The sequence below is a fragment of the Biomphalaria glabrata genome, chromosome 11, assembly GCF_947242115.1.
Source record: "Biomphalaria glabrata chromosome 11, xgBioGlab47.1, whole genome shotgun sequence".
NCBI classification, from domain to species: domain Eukaryota; kingdom Metazoa; phylum Mollusca; class Gastropoda; family Planorbidae; genus Biomphalaria; species Biomphalaria glabrata.
The window spans coordinates 3882581-3900300 of record NC_074721.1 but is presented as its reverse complement, the minus strand read 5'-3'; the positions used below and the strand labels follow the sequence as shown (position 1 = coordinate 3900300).

At 36.3% G+C, this 17720-nt stretch overlaps 1 protein-coding gene across 3 annotated transcripts in view; it reads right to left on the bottom strand.

Moving 5' to 3' along the window:
• LOC106066176 (homeobox protein engrailed-like) overlaps positions 1 to 17468 on the bottom strand; it is a 36387-nt gene extending 18919 nt beyond the window's left edge. Inside the window, exons 1-3 of one of the 3 annotated variants that reach the window (XM_056004543.1) lie at positions 17333 to 17468; positions 16786 to 16897; positions 4174 to 6188 (exon numbers count right to left, since the gene is read on the bottom strand). In XM_056004543.1, the coding sequence (XP_055860518.1) occupies positions 4174 to 6142 (1969 nt within the window). In that variant the 5' untranslated portion in view covers positions 6143 to 6188; positions 16786 to 16897; positions 17333 to 17468. Of the gene's footprint in view, positions 1 to 4173; positions 6189 to 16785; positions 16898 to 17066 lie in introns of all 3 variants that reach the window. The other 2 variants (XM_056004541.1, XM_056004542.1) reach the window with 2 other exon arrangements.
• Between the last annotated feature and the right edge of the window lie 252 nt (positions 17469 to 17720).

Below are 17720 nucleotides of genomic sequence, written 5' to 3'. Positions count from 1 at the left end.
GTTAAAGACGTGTCATTCGAAGGTCATAGAGCAACTGTCACCCATCTGACAAATAAATGGCTTATCTGTCATCTTAATGAAAATTGTCTTGTATTTGAACGAATCCTATCATTTGACATCTGCCATCTATTTTTTTTTTCCTATCAAGAAACATCAAATACATTTGAAACTATTTTAATATTTGTTTTAAACTAAAAAAAAATAACATATAAAATGTAAATAAAAACTCGCGAGAGAGAACAAATAAAGCAATACAGTATGAATTATTAGAATATTTTACAAAGCTCACATCAACTTAATCTGTCTGTCTGTCCGTCTGTCTGTCTGTCTGATACAAATTTTGAGCACATTGTTTCTTCCACTTCCCTTTGCCAGATCAAGTTGAAACTTTGCCAAATTATTTTATTGTCGAAGACAACACATTAAGTGTTTAATTTATTTGCAATTAATTAATTTTGATATCGAAAAGGGGAAAATAATTATTACAGTATTGAGAGCTATGCCTGTAAATGTGGAGTTATACCCCCTAGATAACCTTTTTTTAATTATTTAAAATATTTTACTTGTTAAGAATAATTAAAAAAGCGTAAAACGAAGTTGCGTCTTAGGTCTTCATGTGTCCCACAACAACAAATGATAATGCAAGACTTAATAACTTTTGAATTAAAAAAAACATTAAATTAATAAATTTTTAATTCATATATATATATATATATATATATATATATATATATATATATATATATATATATATATATAAAATTGAAGACTTTCCTTATTACATGAATGATACTACAACCTAAACCAAAACTCCTCAGGGGTGTTGAGGCAAGATTTGAACTCGGGACTATTTTGTCAACTCTTGGAAGTTCATACCACACGACCGCTACTTAATCAGATGCGGAAGAGAGAACCCGTCTGAAAAAGTAGTCTTCTGACATCATCATTATCGATACGATGGGCTTAGTAGTGTTACATAACAAAAAACAACATTACTTTTTTGTTCTAAGAACTAAATGTTGTCAGCTCGATGGCTAGGAATAATGGCACATTTGATTTTTGTCTTGAATTATGGAGTCGGTGATCTGAATATCTCATAACACATAAATAATCAATAGCCTAACATAAAAGTTATCTCTTCAAAGAAGGAAATAGCATTGAAAACTAAGGCCTGGTGCAAGTGTAACCGAAAAAAACAAAAAACACTAAAAACATAGCGAAACTATCTGGGTATTTCCTGACACCTAAACGAAACAATTCAGATTTTGTGTTTTTTTTTTGTTCGGTTATTAGATTTAAAATCAGAGCACATTAAGAGGGGCCCCCATCTTGTGTTTGGTTATTACAGTGTTTGATTGTGTGGTATAGGGACGTTTACAAGTCTCATTAAGCGGCTCTAGCTTCATAGTGACATCTTCAAGAGCACTAAAGACTATCTTATCCCTGCAATCTTCTCCGTCCCTCCCTCCCTCCCCAGCCACCCTCTCCTCTCTCCTCACCTTTCGTCTTCCGTTTCTCGGCTGCTACCTTCGTGGCTACCCCCACTAGGTAGCGTCTCTCTACTAATTTGCCAGCTAAGTCTAGGAAGATAACTCTTGAGTTGATCAGTCCGTCAGTTATCTTAGAGTGCTTCCCCCCCCCTAACGAACAAAGTGGAGATAAAGACAACTATGACACAATGGTGTTATCGTACAATGAAACTGTTGCCATAATGAACATCACATTCTATTTTCTCTCTTTGTTTCTCTCTTTGTTTTTCCATGCTCTCTCTCTTCTCTTTGTTTTCTATTTGTTACTCTCTCTCTCTCACATGGTGTTTTTCTTTGCTTCTCCCTTTCATTTCTCTTTGTTTTTCACTAGTCATGCTTTCTCTTTCTCTCTCTCTCTCTCTTGTCATTGTTGTTTCTCTTTGTCTCTCCCTCTCTCTCTCTCTCTTTTCTCTCTTCCTCTCTCTCTCTCTGTTGTCATTATTATTTCTATTTGTATCTCTGTTTACCAATTGTCACACTTTCTTTCTCTCTCTCTCTCTCTCTCTCTCTCTCACTCTCTTTGCGCTTTCTCTTTGCTTTTCTCTTTGTGTTTTTTTTTGGCTTGCAGCAATGTTTGCAATAGTTTTTAAAAGGGGTGAATACAATATTTATTTATTTATATTTAATGTTTACAAGGGCTTATTGTATGGTCTTGCAACTGCCCACACAATTTTCTTTGTCAGCTTAGTTAAGGTTCTCATGGATTTAACCCAGGTCTGCAATCAGAGGTAATAATCTCAGCATCATAATAGCTGCTAGTGACAAGAATGACTTCTCATGTAAGTGGCACTAGTCTATTTTATCGGAAATTCCCGTAAAGACGTCACCATTCGAGAAGCTTAAAGATATAACTCAAGAATTTTCAATCACCAAAATAAAGTTGTCCATAGTAAACTATCTACACGGGAAAAGGCTGCTGTCAAGAAGATATCTATATATAGATATAAGTACGTAAGGGGAGAGAATATGGGTCCAACCAGTGAGTTCATGAATGAATTTTAATTAACAAAGCTTACTTGTGTATATATTAATTTAATTTAATACACAGCACTGTTATGTTCAGAAATACTATTCATAAATTTCACGAAAGACAAACTAATGTCTTGGACGCTAAATAACACTTCACAGTTACCAGCTACATTTATCTAACAATGACATGAAAGTCATGATGTCTAATACCTTCTAATCATTGAAGTTAATCATTACTACCAACAGCAGAGGTTAGGAAATTTCATTTGACAGTACTGTACAGTGCGCCATATTCCTTTTTGGAAGTGCAGTACAGTGCACCATATGCCTTTTTGGAAGTGCAGTACAGTGCACCATATGCCTTTTTGGCAGTGCTGTTCAGTGCACCATATGCCTTTTTGGAAGTGCAGTACAGTGCACCATATGCCTTTTTGGAAGTGCAGTACAGTGCATCATATGCCATTTTGGAAGTGCAGTACAGTGCACCATATGCCATTTTGGAAGTGCAGTACAGTGCACCATATGCCATTTTGGAAGTGCAGTACAGTGCACCATATGCCTTTTTATCAGTGCTGTACAGTGCACCATATGCCTTTTTGGCAGTGCTGTACAGTGCACCATATGCCTTTTTGGCAGTGCTGTACAGTGCACCATATGCCATTTTGGAAGTGCAGTACAGTGCACCATATGCCTTTTTGGCAGTGCTGTACAGTGCACCATATGCTTTTTTGCAAAATATAGCAAGTCGACACTTTGTTTATTCTGCACACCGGATGCACCAAAAAGATAGGGCGTGTCTTCACAAAACCGGGATTATCAATGGGAGAGAACTCGAAAAGTATTTGAAAACGCTCCTTCTCGTAAAAGTTATCTACTCTTGTCTGATCAAAAATGATTTTTAAAGATTTCATGTCGGTTCAAAAACAAGAGACAGAAATAAAAATTAAAATAAAAAAAAAAAACAACCTTTTGAGTAAATGGAGCAGACCGCCCAATCGCTGAAATGTATCATAATATTGTAAGGTTTATCTCCCTTTTTCTATATTAAATAATAAAATAAATGAGTATCTAATTAATTAATATTGTTTATTAAATTGATTAATTAATTGATTAACTAATTGGTTTACTTTTTTTTCTTCAAATGATTCCTGTGTTGTTTTCGAGAATAAATAATTGTGCGAAATTTCAGCTGGATCACAGAATGGTAAGTGGCAGAGTGTAAAAGAGTCCACCATGACAGACAGATTCAGTTCAAATAAGCTTTGTCAAAAATAGGCTGAATTTTGAAAATGTGTGTGTTTATTGAAACACTTTGCCTTCGTTTATTCCTAGAGTCGAGCACTTCATTTAGACCCAGTTTTTAGTAGTACAAAACATGGTGTACTTTTGGTGTAAATAGGAGTCGGTAGTCGTAAAATTTCTTATTGTTGAAATAGTTAATTAAACCACAAAATATAAATTTTGATGTTCATAACAAAGCCTTGATATATTGTTGTGGCTACGGAGAATGTGGTGAGGGGTATATCGGGTAGTGTACGTCACTATCCCCGACAAAGATTAAGGACAAGAATTAGTCAATGAATATACTGCAGACGAAACCATTATACTATTTTTTATTGAGCGGGTGTGAACACTAGAACAACGTTAAGTATTAAATTATAAATTTTTAACTTACCAGATGAAGGTCTGTCTGAATATCGTGTACAAAAGACCCAGGCAGGCCAAAGGGGATTCTGTCCCTTTTCTTTGGAATCTGTTTTATCTGAGTTATTGTCCTTTTGTTTCTTCGTTCTCAAATCACTGCTTTTGTCTTTCTCTTTGGTGGGAATGTTTGCAACGTTATGCCTATGAGAGGCTTGGTTATTCTCGGACTGCCCGGAAACGTTATTGGTTTTGGTGGTGTTGGGCTTGTGGGAAGATTTCATTTCAGCCAATGATCTTGGCTCGGCATCGGCGCTAGGGAGTTTTATGTTGGAATTTGACACAGAAAGCTTCAGATGCTGGGACTGTTTTTGAGAAGCCGACTGCGGCTTTTGAGAACCGGTTAGATGGTTTTGAACTGTCCAGTTGATCAGTTTGGAGATGTCCCCTTGCACGGTTCTCTCGCTCTTCTGTGGGACAACTTTGGGGACGAAGCAATAATTGCGAGGGTCAACAAAATCTCTAATGAAAGACGGAGATGTCTGTGAAAGGTGTGGGAATGTACGCGGGAAGTGAGCTTTGGCTGATCCGTGGATGGCTGGGTTGACCAGTGGATATTGACCACCCATATACATATCGACACTCTTAGTAGGGGCGGAGAAAAGTCTGTGGGGGAAGAGCAGGTGCTTTCTTCCGTAATAAAGTGTTTCTGGGTCGATCTCCTGTGCGCTGTCCCAGTTTTTTTGGGAGGACACTGGCGATGAGGATGAGAATGGCGATGATGGGGAAGACCTTGAAGAGGATGAAGAACAGGGCGATGACATTGATTCCGACCTCGTTTTCGTGCTCAGGTCAACTGCCGTGAAGGCAGACGGAGAAACCGGACAAGAAATGTCTTGCATGCTAGAACTATCGTGAAGAAATTTGGAATCATTATGCAAACTGGTGGAAGTTCCGAAATCTGGCCGAAGTATAGCATCGATGGAGAAGTTTGTCTTTTTTTCCGAGGATTTCACTTTAACTTTGACGCTATCCCCGCAAATGTCTGTTTTGAGAACCATCGGGGTCGTCTCGTTCGATACACTATCGATACCAACACGGCATATGTCACCGCTTTTAAACAGCGAGCCTGGATGCGTGATGTCGTGTGGCGCAATAGCCTCGGTGTTCGTCGACAGGTTCAGTGGCGACGACGGTGGGGAACCGTGTGGGGTGTCTGCCTCGATGTCGATAAATCCCGAAGATGGCGTCGAAGAGCGAGATTCGAAATCATCTCTTTCATCTTCATCGTCACTCTCATCACGTTCGTGATAATCTTTCGACCCAAGGGAATTATAGGATGTCTTTAAAGCTAACAAAGGGGAATTAACCATTGAGCAACCTTTGTCAGTTATTGCCTCCCTTGGTAAATTATATGCTACATTCAGACTGAAGCTGTTTTGTGGGGAAAGTTGTTTTGATATCGTGTTTTTAACACTCTTGGCATTGTCTGTTGAGTTCAAATCGGTATCAAGAATATCGTCAATAGATTGATACAGTTTCTGGCGAGACTGCTCCAGCATCTGATTAAGATCGATACTTCTCTTTTGTAGAATCGAATTCTGCAGCATTTGCTTCAGGCACAGCTCTTTCAGATCCAGGCTTCGACGTCGAAACTCGGAATCGCAGATCGATTCTGATTTGTTATCTTGGTGGACATACGTCTGCGTATTCGGTTCAGCTGGTTCGTCTTTACAAGAGTTGGCAGAGCTGTGTTTTTTGTACATTTCCGACGGATCCATTCTCAAATGTTTGAAAGGGGAGAGAGCTCCAATATAATTGTTGACATCTGTGATTGCCGCTCTTTTTAACGGCGAGCGATTCTTCGTGCGCCTTTCTGGATCTTGGTAAGGGGTGATAACTCCAAACCCTGATGAGATCAAGTGGTTATCGAGGCATACTGTCTTCATGGTAGGCATTGGAAATGATGTCTCCATTTGATTAATTAAACATACAGTTTCCATGTCACCAAGTCTGGAGTGTCTGTTAAAACATTAGTTCTCTGTTACTCTGAAATGAACAAAAATATCAATACAGTTATCAAGCATCCAATTCTTAACTAAAGTAAGTAAGTTCCCCTTCAGACCTTGTGGTCCATAGTGCAGATGATGTAAAGGCCATCTGTTTCTGTGGCCTACTGTTTACGAGGGCCAGCACAACGACCAACCGCCTTTACTTTTCCCCAACTAATGTCAGTTACCCATTAGAGCTGGGTGGACTCAGAGGCCCCCTAAAGATCCCGAAATTAAAAATCCCAGTCTTCACCAGGATTTGAAACAGGGACCCCCGGTTTGTAAGCCAAGTGCCTTACCGCTCAGCCACCACGACTCCTACATTCTTAACTGACCATACAAATAATAATAATAATATTAATAATAATAATAATAAGGCTTGTCTTCGAGTCCGAACATTCACTAGGAATGCAGTATTCCCCGTGGCTACGTAGTGAAGGAATGCATTGACAAAAAAATAAAAATAAATGGTTGTTTTGAAACTACGCTTCTGAGCAATTTTAGCTGTTGGCTATATTAAAACCTTTATTTCACTTTCACCTATCCCCTCAGTTGTTTGTTTTGTCCTTTATAGTATGTGCGCTAATAGACATCTACACTGGTAAAAACAAGCAAAAGAAAAAATAATAATTTAAAAAAAAAAAACAAAGCTTATTTGCTGCCATTTCACTGAAAATTACAGGGTATTGCTTCCTTTCTGCTATATAAAACGAAATTTATTAATTAGTACTGCATGATTAACTAATTTGGTTAACTTTTGGATTGATTCGTATATTGTCATCGGCCATGAATAATTATGCTAAATTTTAGCTTGATTAGAGAATAGGAAGTGGAAGAAAAAAGTATGTCAAAATGTAATAGGGATTAAATCCATATATACATTGACATCTCTCATTAAGTAGCATTTATTCCCCTTATTTCAAGATCGAACAAAATAATCGATCACCAACAATCAATTAAGTAATTGTTTTTTTTGTTTTTTTTTTATTGATTCATGCCTTGTCAGTTTCAATGAATAATTGTGCAATGTTTAAACTTGACACGAGAATTGGAAACAGGAGAAAAAAAAATGTTCAAACCTTTTACCAGACAGACAGACAGACAGACAAAGTAAGTTGACAGGAGGTTTGTACAAATCGAGAAAGTTGTCTACAAATAAAAGAGTTACGGTAAGGTTTCTTCAAATAGAAATATCTTTATTGTGTGACATTTGCACTGTAAAGTTTTGGGGTTCAAAACCCTTTCTAAACATAATGCTAAAGGCTTAAGAAAAGGTTACCTGATTATTATTTCTAAAAAAAAATGACTTGATGTTATAAAACACTTTTAAATTAGTCACCTTCTCTACTGTTCTTTATTAAAAGTATTTTAAGGCACCTACTATCTTATAATTTGAAAAAAGTAAAATAAAAAAGAGCTATTAATATAGATAGTTGTACACTCTAAGTGGACAGATAGACAGGGCATGATTAATATGTCTCTAGATTAAGGCTATAGAATGATAGTCATTTAGAGAATTGATACACTTGATTGGGAAACAGAGCCCGCCACTTGTGGCTGCTGGTACTCTAATCCAGCTAACAACATCATCCTGGGCTTACGACACGGGATCACTGTTCAAGAGTCTCCGGGGTGTAGGCCTACGAGGGGACCGTATCAACTGACGGTTTGTCTTAGGAGGAGACAGGGAGACATTCGTCTTGGCGTGAATCTTAACATTTTACTTTTCTAGTGCGTCTAGTTTTGTTAAAGGTCGTGTAATAGTAGATGAGGGGAAAAAAAACAAAGAAAAAAAAGGGGGGGGGTAAAAAGAAAAAAAGGGGGGTGGGAAATACCTGCGCAACCTTATGATTAATTCACAAAGGGATTAGAAGCAACAGGAAAGAGAAATGTCTACCATCCGTCCACCACCACACCCCTCAGTGTTGACTACAAGGGTATGAGCTATATCATAGTAAAACAACATCCTGTAATTTTTGGCGAGTTTCTTTTCTGTCTGTATATCTGCGTAATGCCATCAATAAATCAGAACAGCGTGGAAGGCAAGACGTAGGACAATTAGAAGGCAAGACTTGGGACATTTAGAAATCAAGACTTAGGACATGTAATAAACAAAACTTAGGACACGTAGAAAGCAGACTTAGGACATTTTGAAAAGCAGGACTTAAGACATCTAGTAAACAAAACATAGGACATTTAGAAGGCAGGTCGCAGGACAGTTAGAAGGAAACACTTGTAACATTTAGAGCCATAGGATATTTTCCTATTGAAGGTCTGTCATACAAAACTCGAGGCGACAGTTTTGTTTCTCATCATCAGAGTTAAGATTATTTGAAATAAAAAATTAAAAAGTTCAAACAAGAGATTTTACTATGGGGACAATTCGTTATTTTCTTTTCCCAAATATATCTATAAACTGTCAAATTTCTAGGAAATTGTTGGGGGCTTCTTTCAAAAACCCGCCCACTAAGTGTCCATCCACACATTTGAAGAGCTTCCAATAATAATAATATTAGTCGGAATTGTATAAAAAAAAATAAAAAATTAGTACATTATCTTATCTTATCTTATATAATACAGACGTTACTTCAAAAAAGAAGATGATTACGTCCTACGCGTTATGCATTCAGTTATGCATATTAACCAATGACTTAAATTCTGCCAAGTCACTGGTTTTCCTGGCTAGCTCTAATAGCACTAGGGAAGAAGGAGTATTTGTACAAATTTGTCCTAGCATATGGAACGAGGAATGTGCCTTTATATTACTTTTACATTTACATTTCATTTACATTTATTTACATTTCTGAAATGAAAGCCCCCCTACGCTACATATACACATATAACTATAACATGAACTGTTTAACCAGAAGGCCTAACCTTTTTTCGGCCTGTGCGCCTTGTAAATTGTATCGCGGGCCGAATCCTGGGAAAAAAATCCACAGAGCTCAGTGGATTCGAACCTTTGCGGCTTCGTTATTCCCAGTGGGCGGAAGTTTTGAGAGAGCACGATAGCATGGTCGTAGTTTGGGTATGACAGTGCTAGACACGTTAAAGAAATCCTTACTACTCGTTTTAACTATAGTTTCCAAAATAGAAGAGGTTGAGTGTCAATGTAACTCCAAAATAGAAGAGGTTGAGTGTCAATGTAACTCCAAAATAGAAGAGGTTGAGTGTCAATGTAACTCCAAAATAGAAGAGGTTGAGTGTCAATGTAACTCCAAAATAGAAGAGGTTGAGTGTCAATGTAACTCCAAAATAGAAGAGGTTGAGTGTCAATGTAACTCCAAAATAGAAGAGGTTGAGTGTCAATGTAACTCCAAAATAGAAGAGGTTGAGTGTCAATGTAACTCCAAAATAGAAGAGGTTGAGTGTCAATGTAACTCCAAAATAGAAGAGGTTGAGTGTCAATGTAACTCCAAAATAGAAGAGGTTGAGTGTCAATGTAACTCCAAAATAGAAGAGGTTGAGTGTCAATGTAACTCCAAAATAGAAGAGGTTGAGTGTCAATGTAACTCCAAAATAGAAGAGGTTGAGTGTCAATGTAACTCCAAAATAGAAGAGGTTGAGTGTCAATGTAACTCCAAAATAGAAGAGGTTGAGTGTCAATGTAACTCCAAAATAGAAGAGGTTGAGTGTCAATGTAACTCCAAAATAGAAGAGGTTGAGTGTCAATGTAACTCCAAAATAGAAGAGGTTGAGTGTCAATGTAACTCCAAAATAGAAGAGGTTGAGTGTCAATGTAACTCCAAAATAGAAGAGGTTGAGTGTCAATGTAACTCCAAAATAGAAGAGGTTGAGTGTCAATGTAACTCCAAAATAGAAGAGGTTGAGTGTCAATGTAACTCCAAAATAGAAGAGGTTGAGTGTCAATGTAACTCCAAAATAGAAGAGGTTGAGTGTCAATGTAACTCCAAAATAGAAGAGGTTGAGTGTCAATGTAACTCCAAAATAGAAGAGGTTGAGTGTCAATGTAACTCCAAAATAGAAGAGGTTGAGTGTCAATGTAACTCCAAAATAGAAGAGGTTGAGTGTCAATGTAACTCCAAAATAGAAGAGGTTGAGTGTCAATGTAACTCCAAAATAGAAGAGGTTGAGTGTCAATGTAACTATATGGAGAGCTCCCAGATTTTGGAAACCTCAGCGCAACTCATCTCGTCTATTGGTCTAAACCTCAGCACAGTTTATCTCGTCTATTGGTCTAAACCTCAACGCAGTTTATCTCGTCTATTGGTCTAAACCTCAACACAGTTTATCTCGTCTATTGGTCTAAACCTCAACGCAGTTTATCTCGTCTATTGGTCTAAACCTCAACACAGTTTATCTCGTCTATTGGTCTAAACCTCAGCGCAGTTTATCTCGTATATTGGTCTAAACCTCAGCGCAGTTTATCTCGTATATTGGTCTAAACCTCAACACAGTTTATCTCGTATATTGATCTAAACCTCAGCACAGTTTATATCGTATATTGGTCTAAACCTCAGCACAGTTTATCTCGTATATTGGTCTAAACCTCAACACAGTTTATCTCGTCTATTGGTCTAAACCTCAACACAGTTTATCTCGTATATTGGTCTAAACCTCAACACAGTTTATCTCGTCTATTGGTCTAAACCTCAACGCAGTTTATCTCGTCTATTGGTCTAAACCTCAACACAGTTTATCTCGTCTATTGGTCTAAACCTCAACGCAGTTTATCTCGTCTATTGGTCTAAACCTCAACACAGTTTATCTCGTCTATTGGTCTAAACCTCAATCTAAACTCTCCAACATAATAATGAGAACTAAGAAGAAGAAGGCTAAAAATCCAGCTCATACTATCTTATCTTATCTTATCTTATCTTTTCATATATATATACTGTTGGAGATTCAAACCCAGGGAGTACACCATAAAGGGACACTGCGCTTCAACGCATAATACCACCAAGAAGAACTACACTTGATGTCAATATAGACAGACGTGAGACGTCCAAACTATGTCACGTGTTTTGAATTGTATGGAAGCGACGTTCAACAACTGATAGTTATCCTTATTTCCATATATCCCCGGCCTCCAGTCGTTATCCCTTTTATCCTTCATTCCTTTACTCTTTACAGTGTTACACTTTGCGTAGTCATGTGAAACAGTGCGCTTATCCTTAATCTTCGAAATTCAAGGTGTTGCAATTATGAAATAATTTCAAATCGGTTTTTCAAAAAAGTTTAAAGGATTTTTTTTTAAATGGATATAAGTGGTAACAAAAATACTAGCCAGCATTAGTTTAGTTTTCTTATATGACAATGCCATATAGTATGCAGAAATATGTTGACCTAATTTTAAACAATAATTATTTTATTATAAAATTATAATTATACAAGGTTTTGTATTGAGGATATAAGCTTTTGTATGTTAAAAATTATTATAATGAGTACTATAATGGTACCCAATTTCCGTTACATGGGAAAAAAAATTCCTATTGATCGTTAAGTTCGGACAGTTCATTAACAATTTTAACGTGAATTGTTGTGTAAACCGTGAAATTAGGTTAGTGTCTTATGTGTTGTTGGCAGTGTCATCTCTTCAGTACTGAATAAACATTTATCTTTCTTTGGGAAAAAAAAGATTACTATTAGCATAACGTCGATGTCTTATTTTGTTTAATTAACTTAAGGAGTTAAAGAGAGCATAATTTAATAAATATCACTTCATTAATTTTTACAAAGTTTACTATAATCCTTGGTATTGGTGCTAGGCTTATACTCTGTATAATCTAGGCTGTTTTAAAACAAGTCACATACAAAAAATATAATATAAACTCGATTCCTCCTTTACAATGGTGATAAAAACAATTCTCATTCGTTTCATTTCTTGTAAAAAGTGGGCCATGCTTCATTGTTGCAAGGAGACTTTCCAGTGAATTTTATTCTTCAATCAACAGTCCAGCTAAAGATGTCTACATAAGACGGTGCACCAAATTCCTAAATACATCTGTTTATTTGGTCAACTCTTAACTGAATACAAAGAAACATTTGAGTCGAGTGCGGGAATTCCCGCTGACCGATTGCGGAAATTCCCGCTGAAGCAGTGTTGAAATGAAAAGACGTAAGCCAAATATGATTTTAAGATAATTATATTTTGAAAAAAGGTGACGATTTTTTTTTTACCACAGACAGGATTCCTCTTCGGTTTGTAAGTCTAGCACTTACCCACTCAGCCACCGCACATCCAGGATATATATATATACTCCACCAGAGAGACCACCAAATGTTCCACCAGAGAGACCACCAAATACTTCACCAGAGAGACCACCAAATACTCCACCAGAGAGACCACCAAATACTCCACCAGAGATCAAGATGCAACGCAAGAGGAAAGCAAGAAAAAAGATGGATAAAGCCTCACAACTTGTTTCATGGCCTCGTGAGGCCTAAACGATAAGCCTTAATAATAATATATATGTCAGATATAATATATAGGCCTATTGGTAAACGCGCACATAACTACATTTGCCTGTAAGACCAAAAGGTATAGCCATTTTAAACTAAAATCTCTTCCAATCCACGATTTTTTTGTTCAGCTTTGAAATTTGAGACAGGAAGTTTGCGACATTAAATGGAATTACGACTTCTGAAAATACAGCCTGGATGTCTCAATGATAGTAACTCTATGATAGAGATGTCAAACACGAGATAAGATTCTAGGAGAGATTCTAAAACACCTAAGTCCTCGTAACTCTGGTTTTCAAACAATCACTCGCGGTTATCTCCTCTTGAATGTGTAATAAACAAGAAAAAATGCGTGAAAATGTTAGACCCCAGCTCTGAAGGCAACTCGTCTAATTAATCCCTCAGGTGATCCCCACGTAAATCTTTTGGCTGATCCTTCAGTTTAACCCTAAAGTTATCCACATTCTTGCTACGCCTTTGATAGGCATGCACTGATGGTGTTGATACAGAACACGTTTCAAAATACATCTATGGATATGTGAAATGTGATACACTCTACAGACTGACTCCGCATCTAACATTTAGTTATAAATCCAGCAGCCTTTTTTTTTAAAAATAAATTTTCTAAATAGAAGTAGTTTTTTTTTCTTTACAATGGTAAGATAATTAATTAGAAATTCTAAATTTTAAACTAAAAAAAAAATTAAAAGTAAAATCTTAAAAATAAAAAAAAAGCTTATCTGAGGGGAAAAAACACGCACTGACAACTATATCTGTCAAAAATGTACAAATTATTTTCCTTGTTCGATATCAAACAAAATAATTAATTTCCAATAATTGACTAATTGTTTAATTTCTTTACTGATTCAAGATATGTGTGGTACAGTGAATAATTATTAAAAGTTTCAACTTGACCCGAGACAGTGTGTACTTATCCAAGGGGATGTATTTGTGAATACTGTAGGATTAATTTTCCTTGTTGGCTTAAACAAAATAACTGATTACTAAAAAATGAATTGACCAACTGTTTAATTTTTATTCATAGATTCATGTCTTGTCTATGTCATTGAATAAAGTTTCAACTTGATCCGAAATTGATCGTGGGAGAAAATGGTTGTGTTCAAACTTTATACCAGACAGACAGACAGACAGAGTGAGTTGATAGAAGTTTTGTAAAAATAGTAAATGACCCCTTTAAGATCTAGCGATCAATGTGTCAGATGACTTGCGATCTATAGGTCAGATAATGTCAAAGGTCATTACGTTATCAAGTATGAAAATGAGTTCATGACCCTCTTTACCCCGTTTGTTTAATTCTTCTGCAGAAATTTATAATTCGTTCATTACATAATCCAACATATTACTTCAGTTTATACTAAATAACAGGCACATTCCACGTTCCATATGCTAGGACAAATTTGTACAAAAGCTCTTTCTTCCCTAGCGCTATTAGAGCATGGAATGGGTTGCCTGAGCTAGCCAGGAAAACCAGTGATTTGGCAGAATCTAGATCATTGGTTAATATGCATGACTAAATGCATGACGCATAGGACGTAATCATCTTTTTTTTTGAAGTAACGTCTGTATCATATAAGATAAGATAAGATAACAGAATTAAAGAAATATTATAACAAAATACTAAAACCATCTCTTTGAAATGTATACGTTAATATTAGCATTGAAATGTGATACTTGGCTTGTAATACTGTGTCATTGTTCAGTTCAGGACTCATAAAAGGGAAACATTTTTTTTTTGGAGTAGCCTTTACAATGGTAAGTAATTTTGATTCTATTATTATTATGTTAGAAATAAACGAGTAGTCATTCTCTGGCGCTGCCAGGGTCAAGTTTAATTTTTTTTTTATTCTCTGACAAAGTACTGACATCTGACTGTTAGACAAGTCTTCTTATATCTACTCAGAGTTCTGAGATAATTAAAGATTATTTTATAATAACTATATTATTTATATGGTAACTAAGTGCGATTAGTTATTCTGTAATATTTGAAAACGGGCAATGCTTGGAGTTCCGTAAAATTTGTCCACTGGAGAGTTTCCTTCTACATCTTAATTTTTAATTAATTAATTCTGCATAAAGCATCTATTGTTTTCTAATTGATTTGGCTATTTTAAATAAACAACAATATAAAAATATTTCCTTTCAAGTTTATCTTGTCCTGTATATTAATTGTCAATTAACTTGTAGATTGGAATGTGTGACAAATCCAAGATATTTCAAGTACGACTCGAACTGTCCACTACAACCGAAACCCTCCCCAAGGATGGTCGCGATCAATATAGGCCATAGATAGAGGAACTACCCACAGGATGGATCCTTTCACCTTATAATTGCATATTTTTTCATCGTTCTATTATTATTATTATTATGTTAGAAATGAACGAGTAGTCATTCTCTGGCGCTGCCAGGGTCGAGTTTCGCTAAAGAGAAACAAAATTCATCGTAGTCCCTTTAACAGTTTCCACTGAGGAATTTTCTGGTGATTATTATTATTGTTATTACTATTATTATTGCTATTATTATTACTATTAAGGTAGAAACGAACGAGTATTCATTCTCTAGCACTGCTAGGGTCGAGCTTCGTCAGAGAGAAACAAAATTCATTGTAGTCCTTTTAAAAGTGCTCACTGAGAAATGATGTGGCAGGTCTGCAGCAGTGCCGCCCTCTGGCAACGATAATCTTCTTAGGGATGTTAAGGACCTTGATGTTATCTGTGTGGTCAGTTGTCATCTTCCCCTTAGTTGATATAACAACAGGATATATTGTTATTTTAGACAACTTCCATAACCACTTTATCTACAAGCTTAGGTTCTCATATATTCCTTTGTTATTCCATTTCATTTATTTTATATTATTATTATTATTATTATTATTAAATTCAATTACGATTTGGTAAACTTAATTTACAGGTGCAAAAAGAATAATAAATAATAGTTTATTCCTACTTTGATAAATACAATAAAAATATTAATTTTATTACCGGTACATTTAAAACGAAGTGCCGAAACAAAGTTTACTAGATCTAATAGCCGAGGGACAGAGCACTAAGCTACCTAACAGTGTTCAGGGGTTTGAATCAAAATATAATCCACTGTTCCTCAATTCTAGACGATGATTTTTCATATAGGTGGGGAAGGGATGAAATACTGACCACTGGCCACACAACACTATAGTGAGCCCCTGAACTTTATTGACCCTCCTTATGTGATCAGTTCGTCTCAAACGTGTTTCTACATTCTATTTAGTTTTTAGTTATTTTGTTTATGATATTGAAAAAAAAAAGTTTTATGTTTAAAGCAAAACATTTCCTTGTCCTTAATTTACAGTAATTCCTAATTAAACACAAAACTTGAGCAGACGATAAGTAGAATTATGTCAGAGCAATAAGGAGGCCCGTTGGCTGAGTGATAAAAAGCCTGGCAACTGAACTGGGGATCCCGGGTTTTGAATTTTGGTGAAGACTAGGATTTTTACTTTCGGGATCTTTAGGGCTCCTCTAAGTCCACCCAGCTCTAATGGGTACCTGACATAAGTTGTGGAAAAAATAAAGGCGGTTGGTCGTTGTGCTGGCCAGATGACACCCCCGTTAACCGTAGGGCCACAAAAAACAGATGACCTTAACATCATCTGCCGTCATAGATGCCAAGGTCTGAAAGGGGTAGCTTTACTTTTGTTTTAAAGGGACTTTAAAGAGGCCTTGATTTAAAGATGGTAACAAGATGAATATTGCTAAATACAGTCCACAAAGATAAGGTCCTTAGCAGTTTGCACATTGTGTTTTTGATTGAAAGGTTCTTATGAGCTTATTTCCTTGTCTACTAATACAACTCGAAGACAAGACTTAAGGGTTGGACCCAAAACATTTCATTTACAGGCAGAGTGAAAATACCAATGTGAGTTTAAAATCAAGATGAAAACAATATAATATCTTTATTATACTGATTTGGGCTCTGCATGTGTATAATTTTACAATACCAAATATTACATGTGCTCATTATATTTAATTGCAAAGTGAACTATAGTTTTCGTGTCTGGATTGAGTACATATATATATATATATATATATATATATATATATATATATATTACTTAAGGTGTAATCACCAATCATATCCTATAGGAGACAAAATATTTAAATAAATAACTATCTTACCTTGAGTAAGTCATTCTAGCCCAATGAAATAGTCTGTTGTGCCGGAATTAGACGCACCTAACAGAATGTTCTATTCTGTCCATTTCTCTAAAATGTGGAACTATTTATCAGCCTGATCCCATTAAAGAAAAGAAAATAATGCTATAATATTTTTTATGCTAATAAACACACAGCTATATACCTAGATTTAGTTTGTTATGTGTAGACTTAAAAACACTTTTTTTAATAAGTCGGTAGTCTACAATAGAACAGAAAGAGTCAACTAAATAAATAAAAATTACAGTATGTAATAGAAGAGACTGTCTTGGTATTGTTTAATTATTAACTTAAACTTAGACCCTTAGGCCTACGCGCATATTAAAGATCATAATGCCATTAATTTAAAAGATCCGTTATAAAATATTCACAAGACGATATCCTTTAGAATGTGGTGCTAGATTGATGTCCATAATGCTCAGTAGGCAATCGTGTGGTCAAACCCTCTGCCTAGCAGGTAAACACTGAATTTTCAAAAAACATATACACAACCAAAAAAAAAAAAAAATACATGCTCCTCATGTCTCCCGCAGTGCAAACTTGAACCAGAAAGCAAGAGAGACCACTCATCATTCACCAGTTGTAGCCACAGTGCTTCCTTCTCCGGGGGACATCACCAGTCACGGTTAACTCGAGGGGGCGATAACTTTGGGGCGAGGAGATCACGAAGAGAAAGATGGTGCAAAATATGGAAGGTGTGGGGGGGGGGGAAACTAAGGAGTCAAACGAAATCTAGGTAGTTAGAAGAAAGAAAAAGGGGGGAGCGGGAGACAGAGGGGGGGGGGGGCATGGTCCCCCCCTCTGCAACGCCATTCGGTGAAAACTGCAGAAGTGAACGGGTTTTTCTCTCGCGCTAGAGGTAGCTCCGCCCACAATGGAGGCCTGAGTGACAAGCGAAA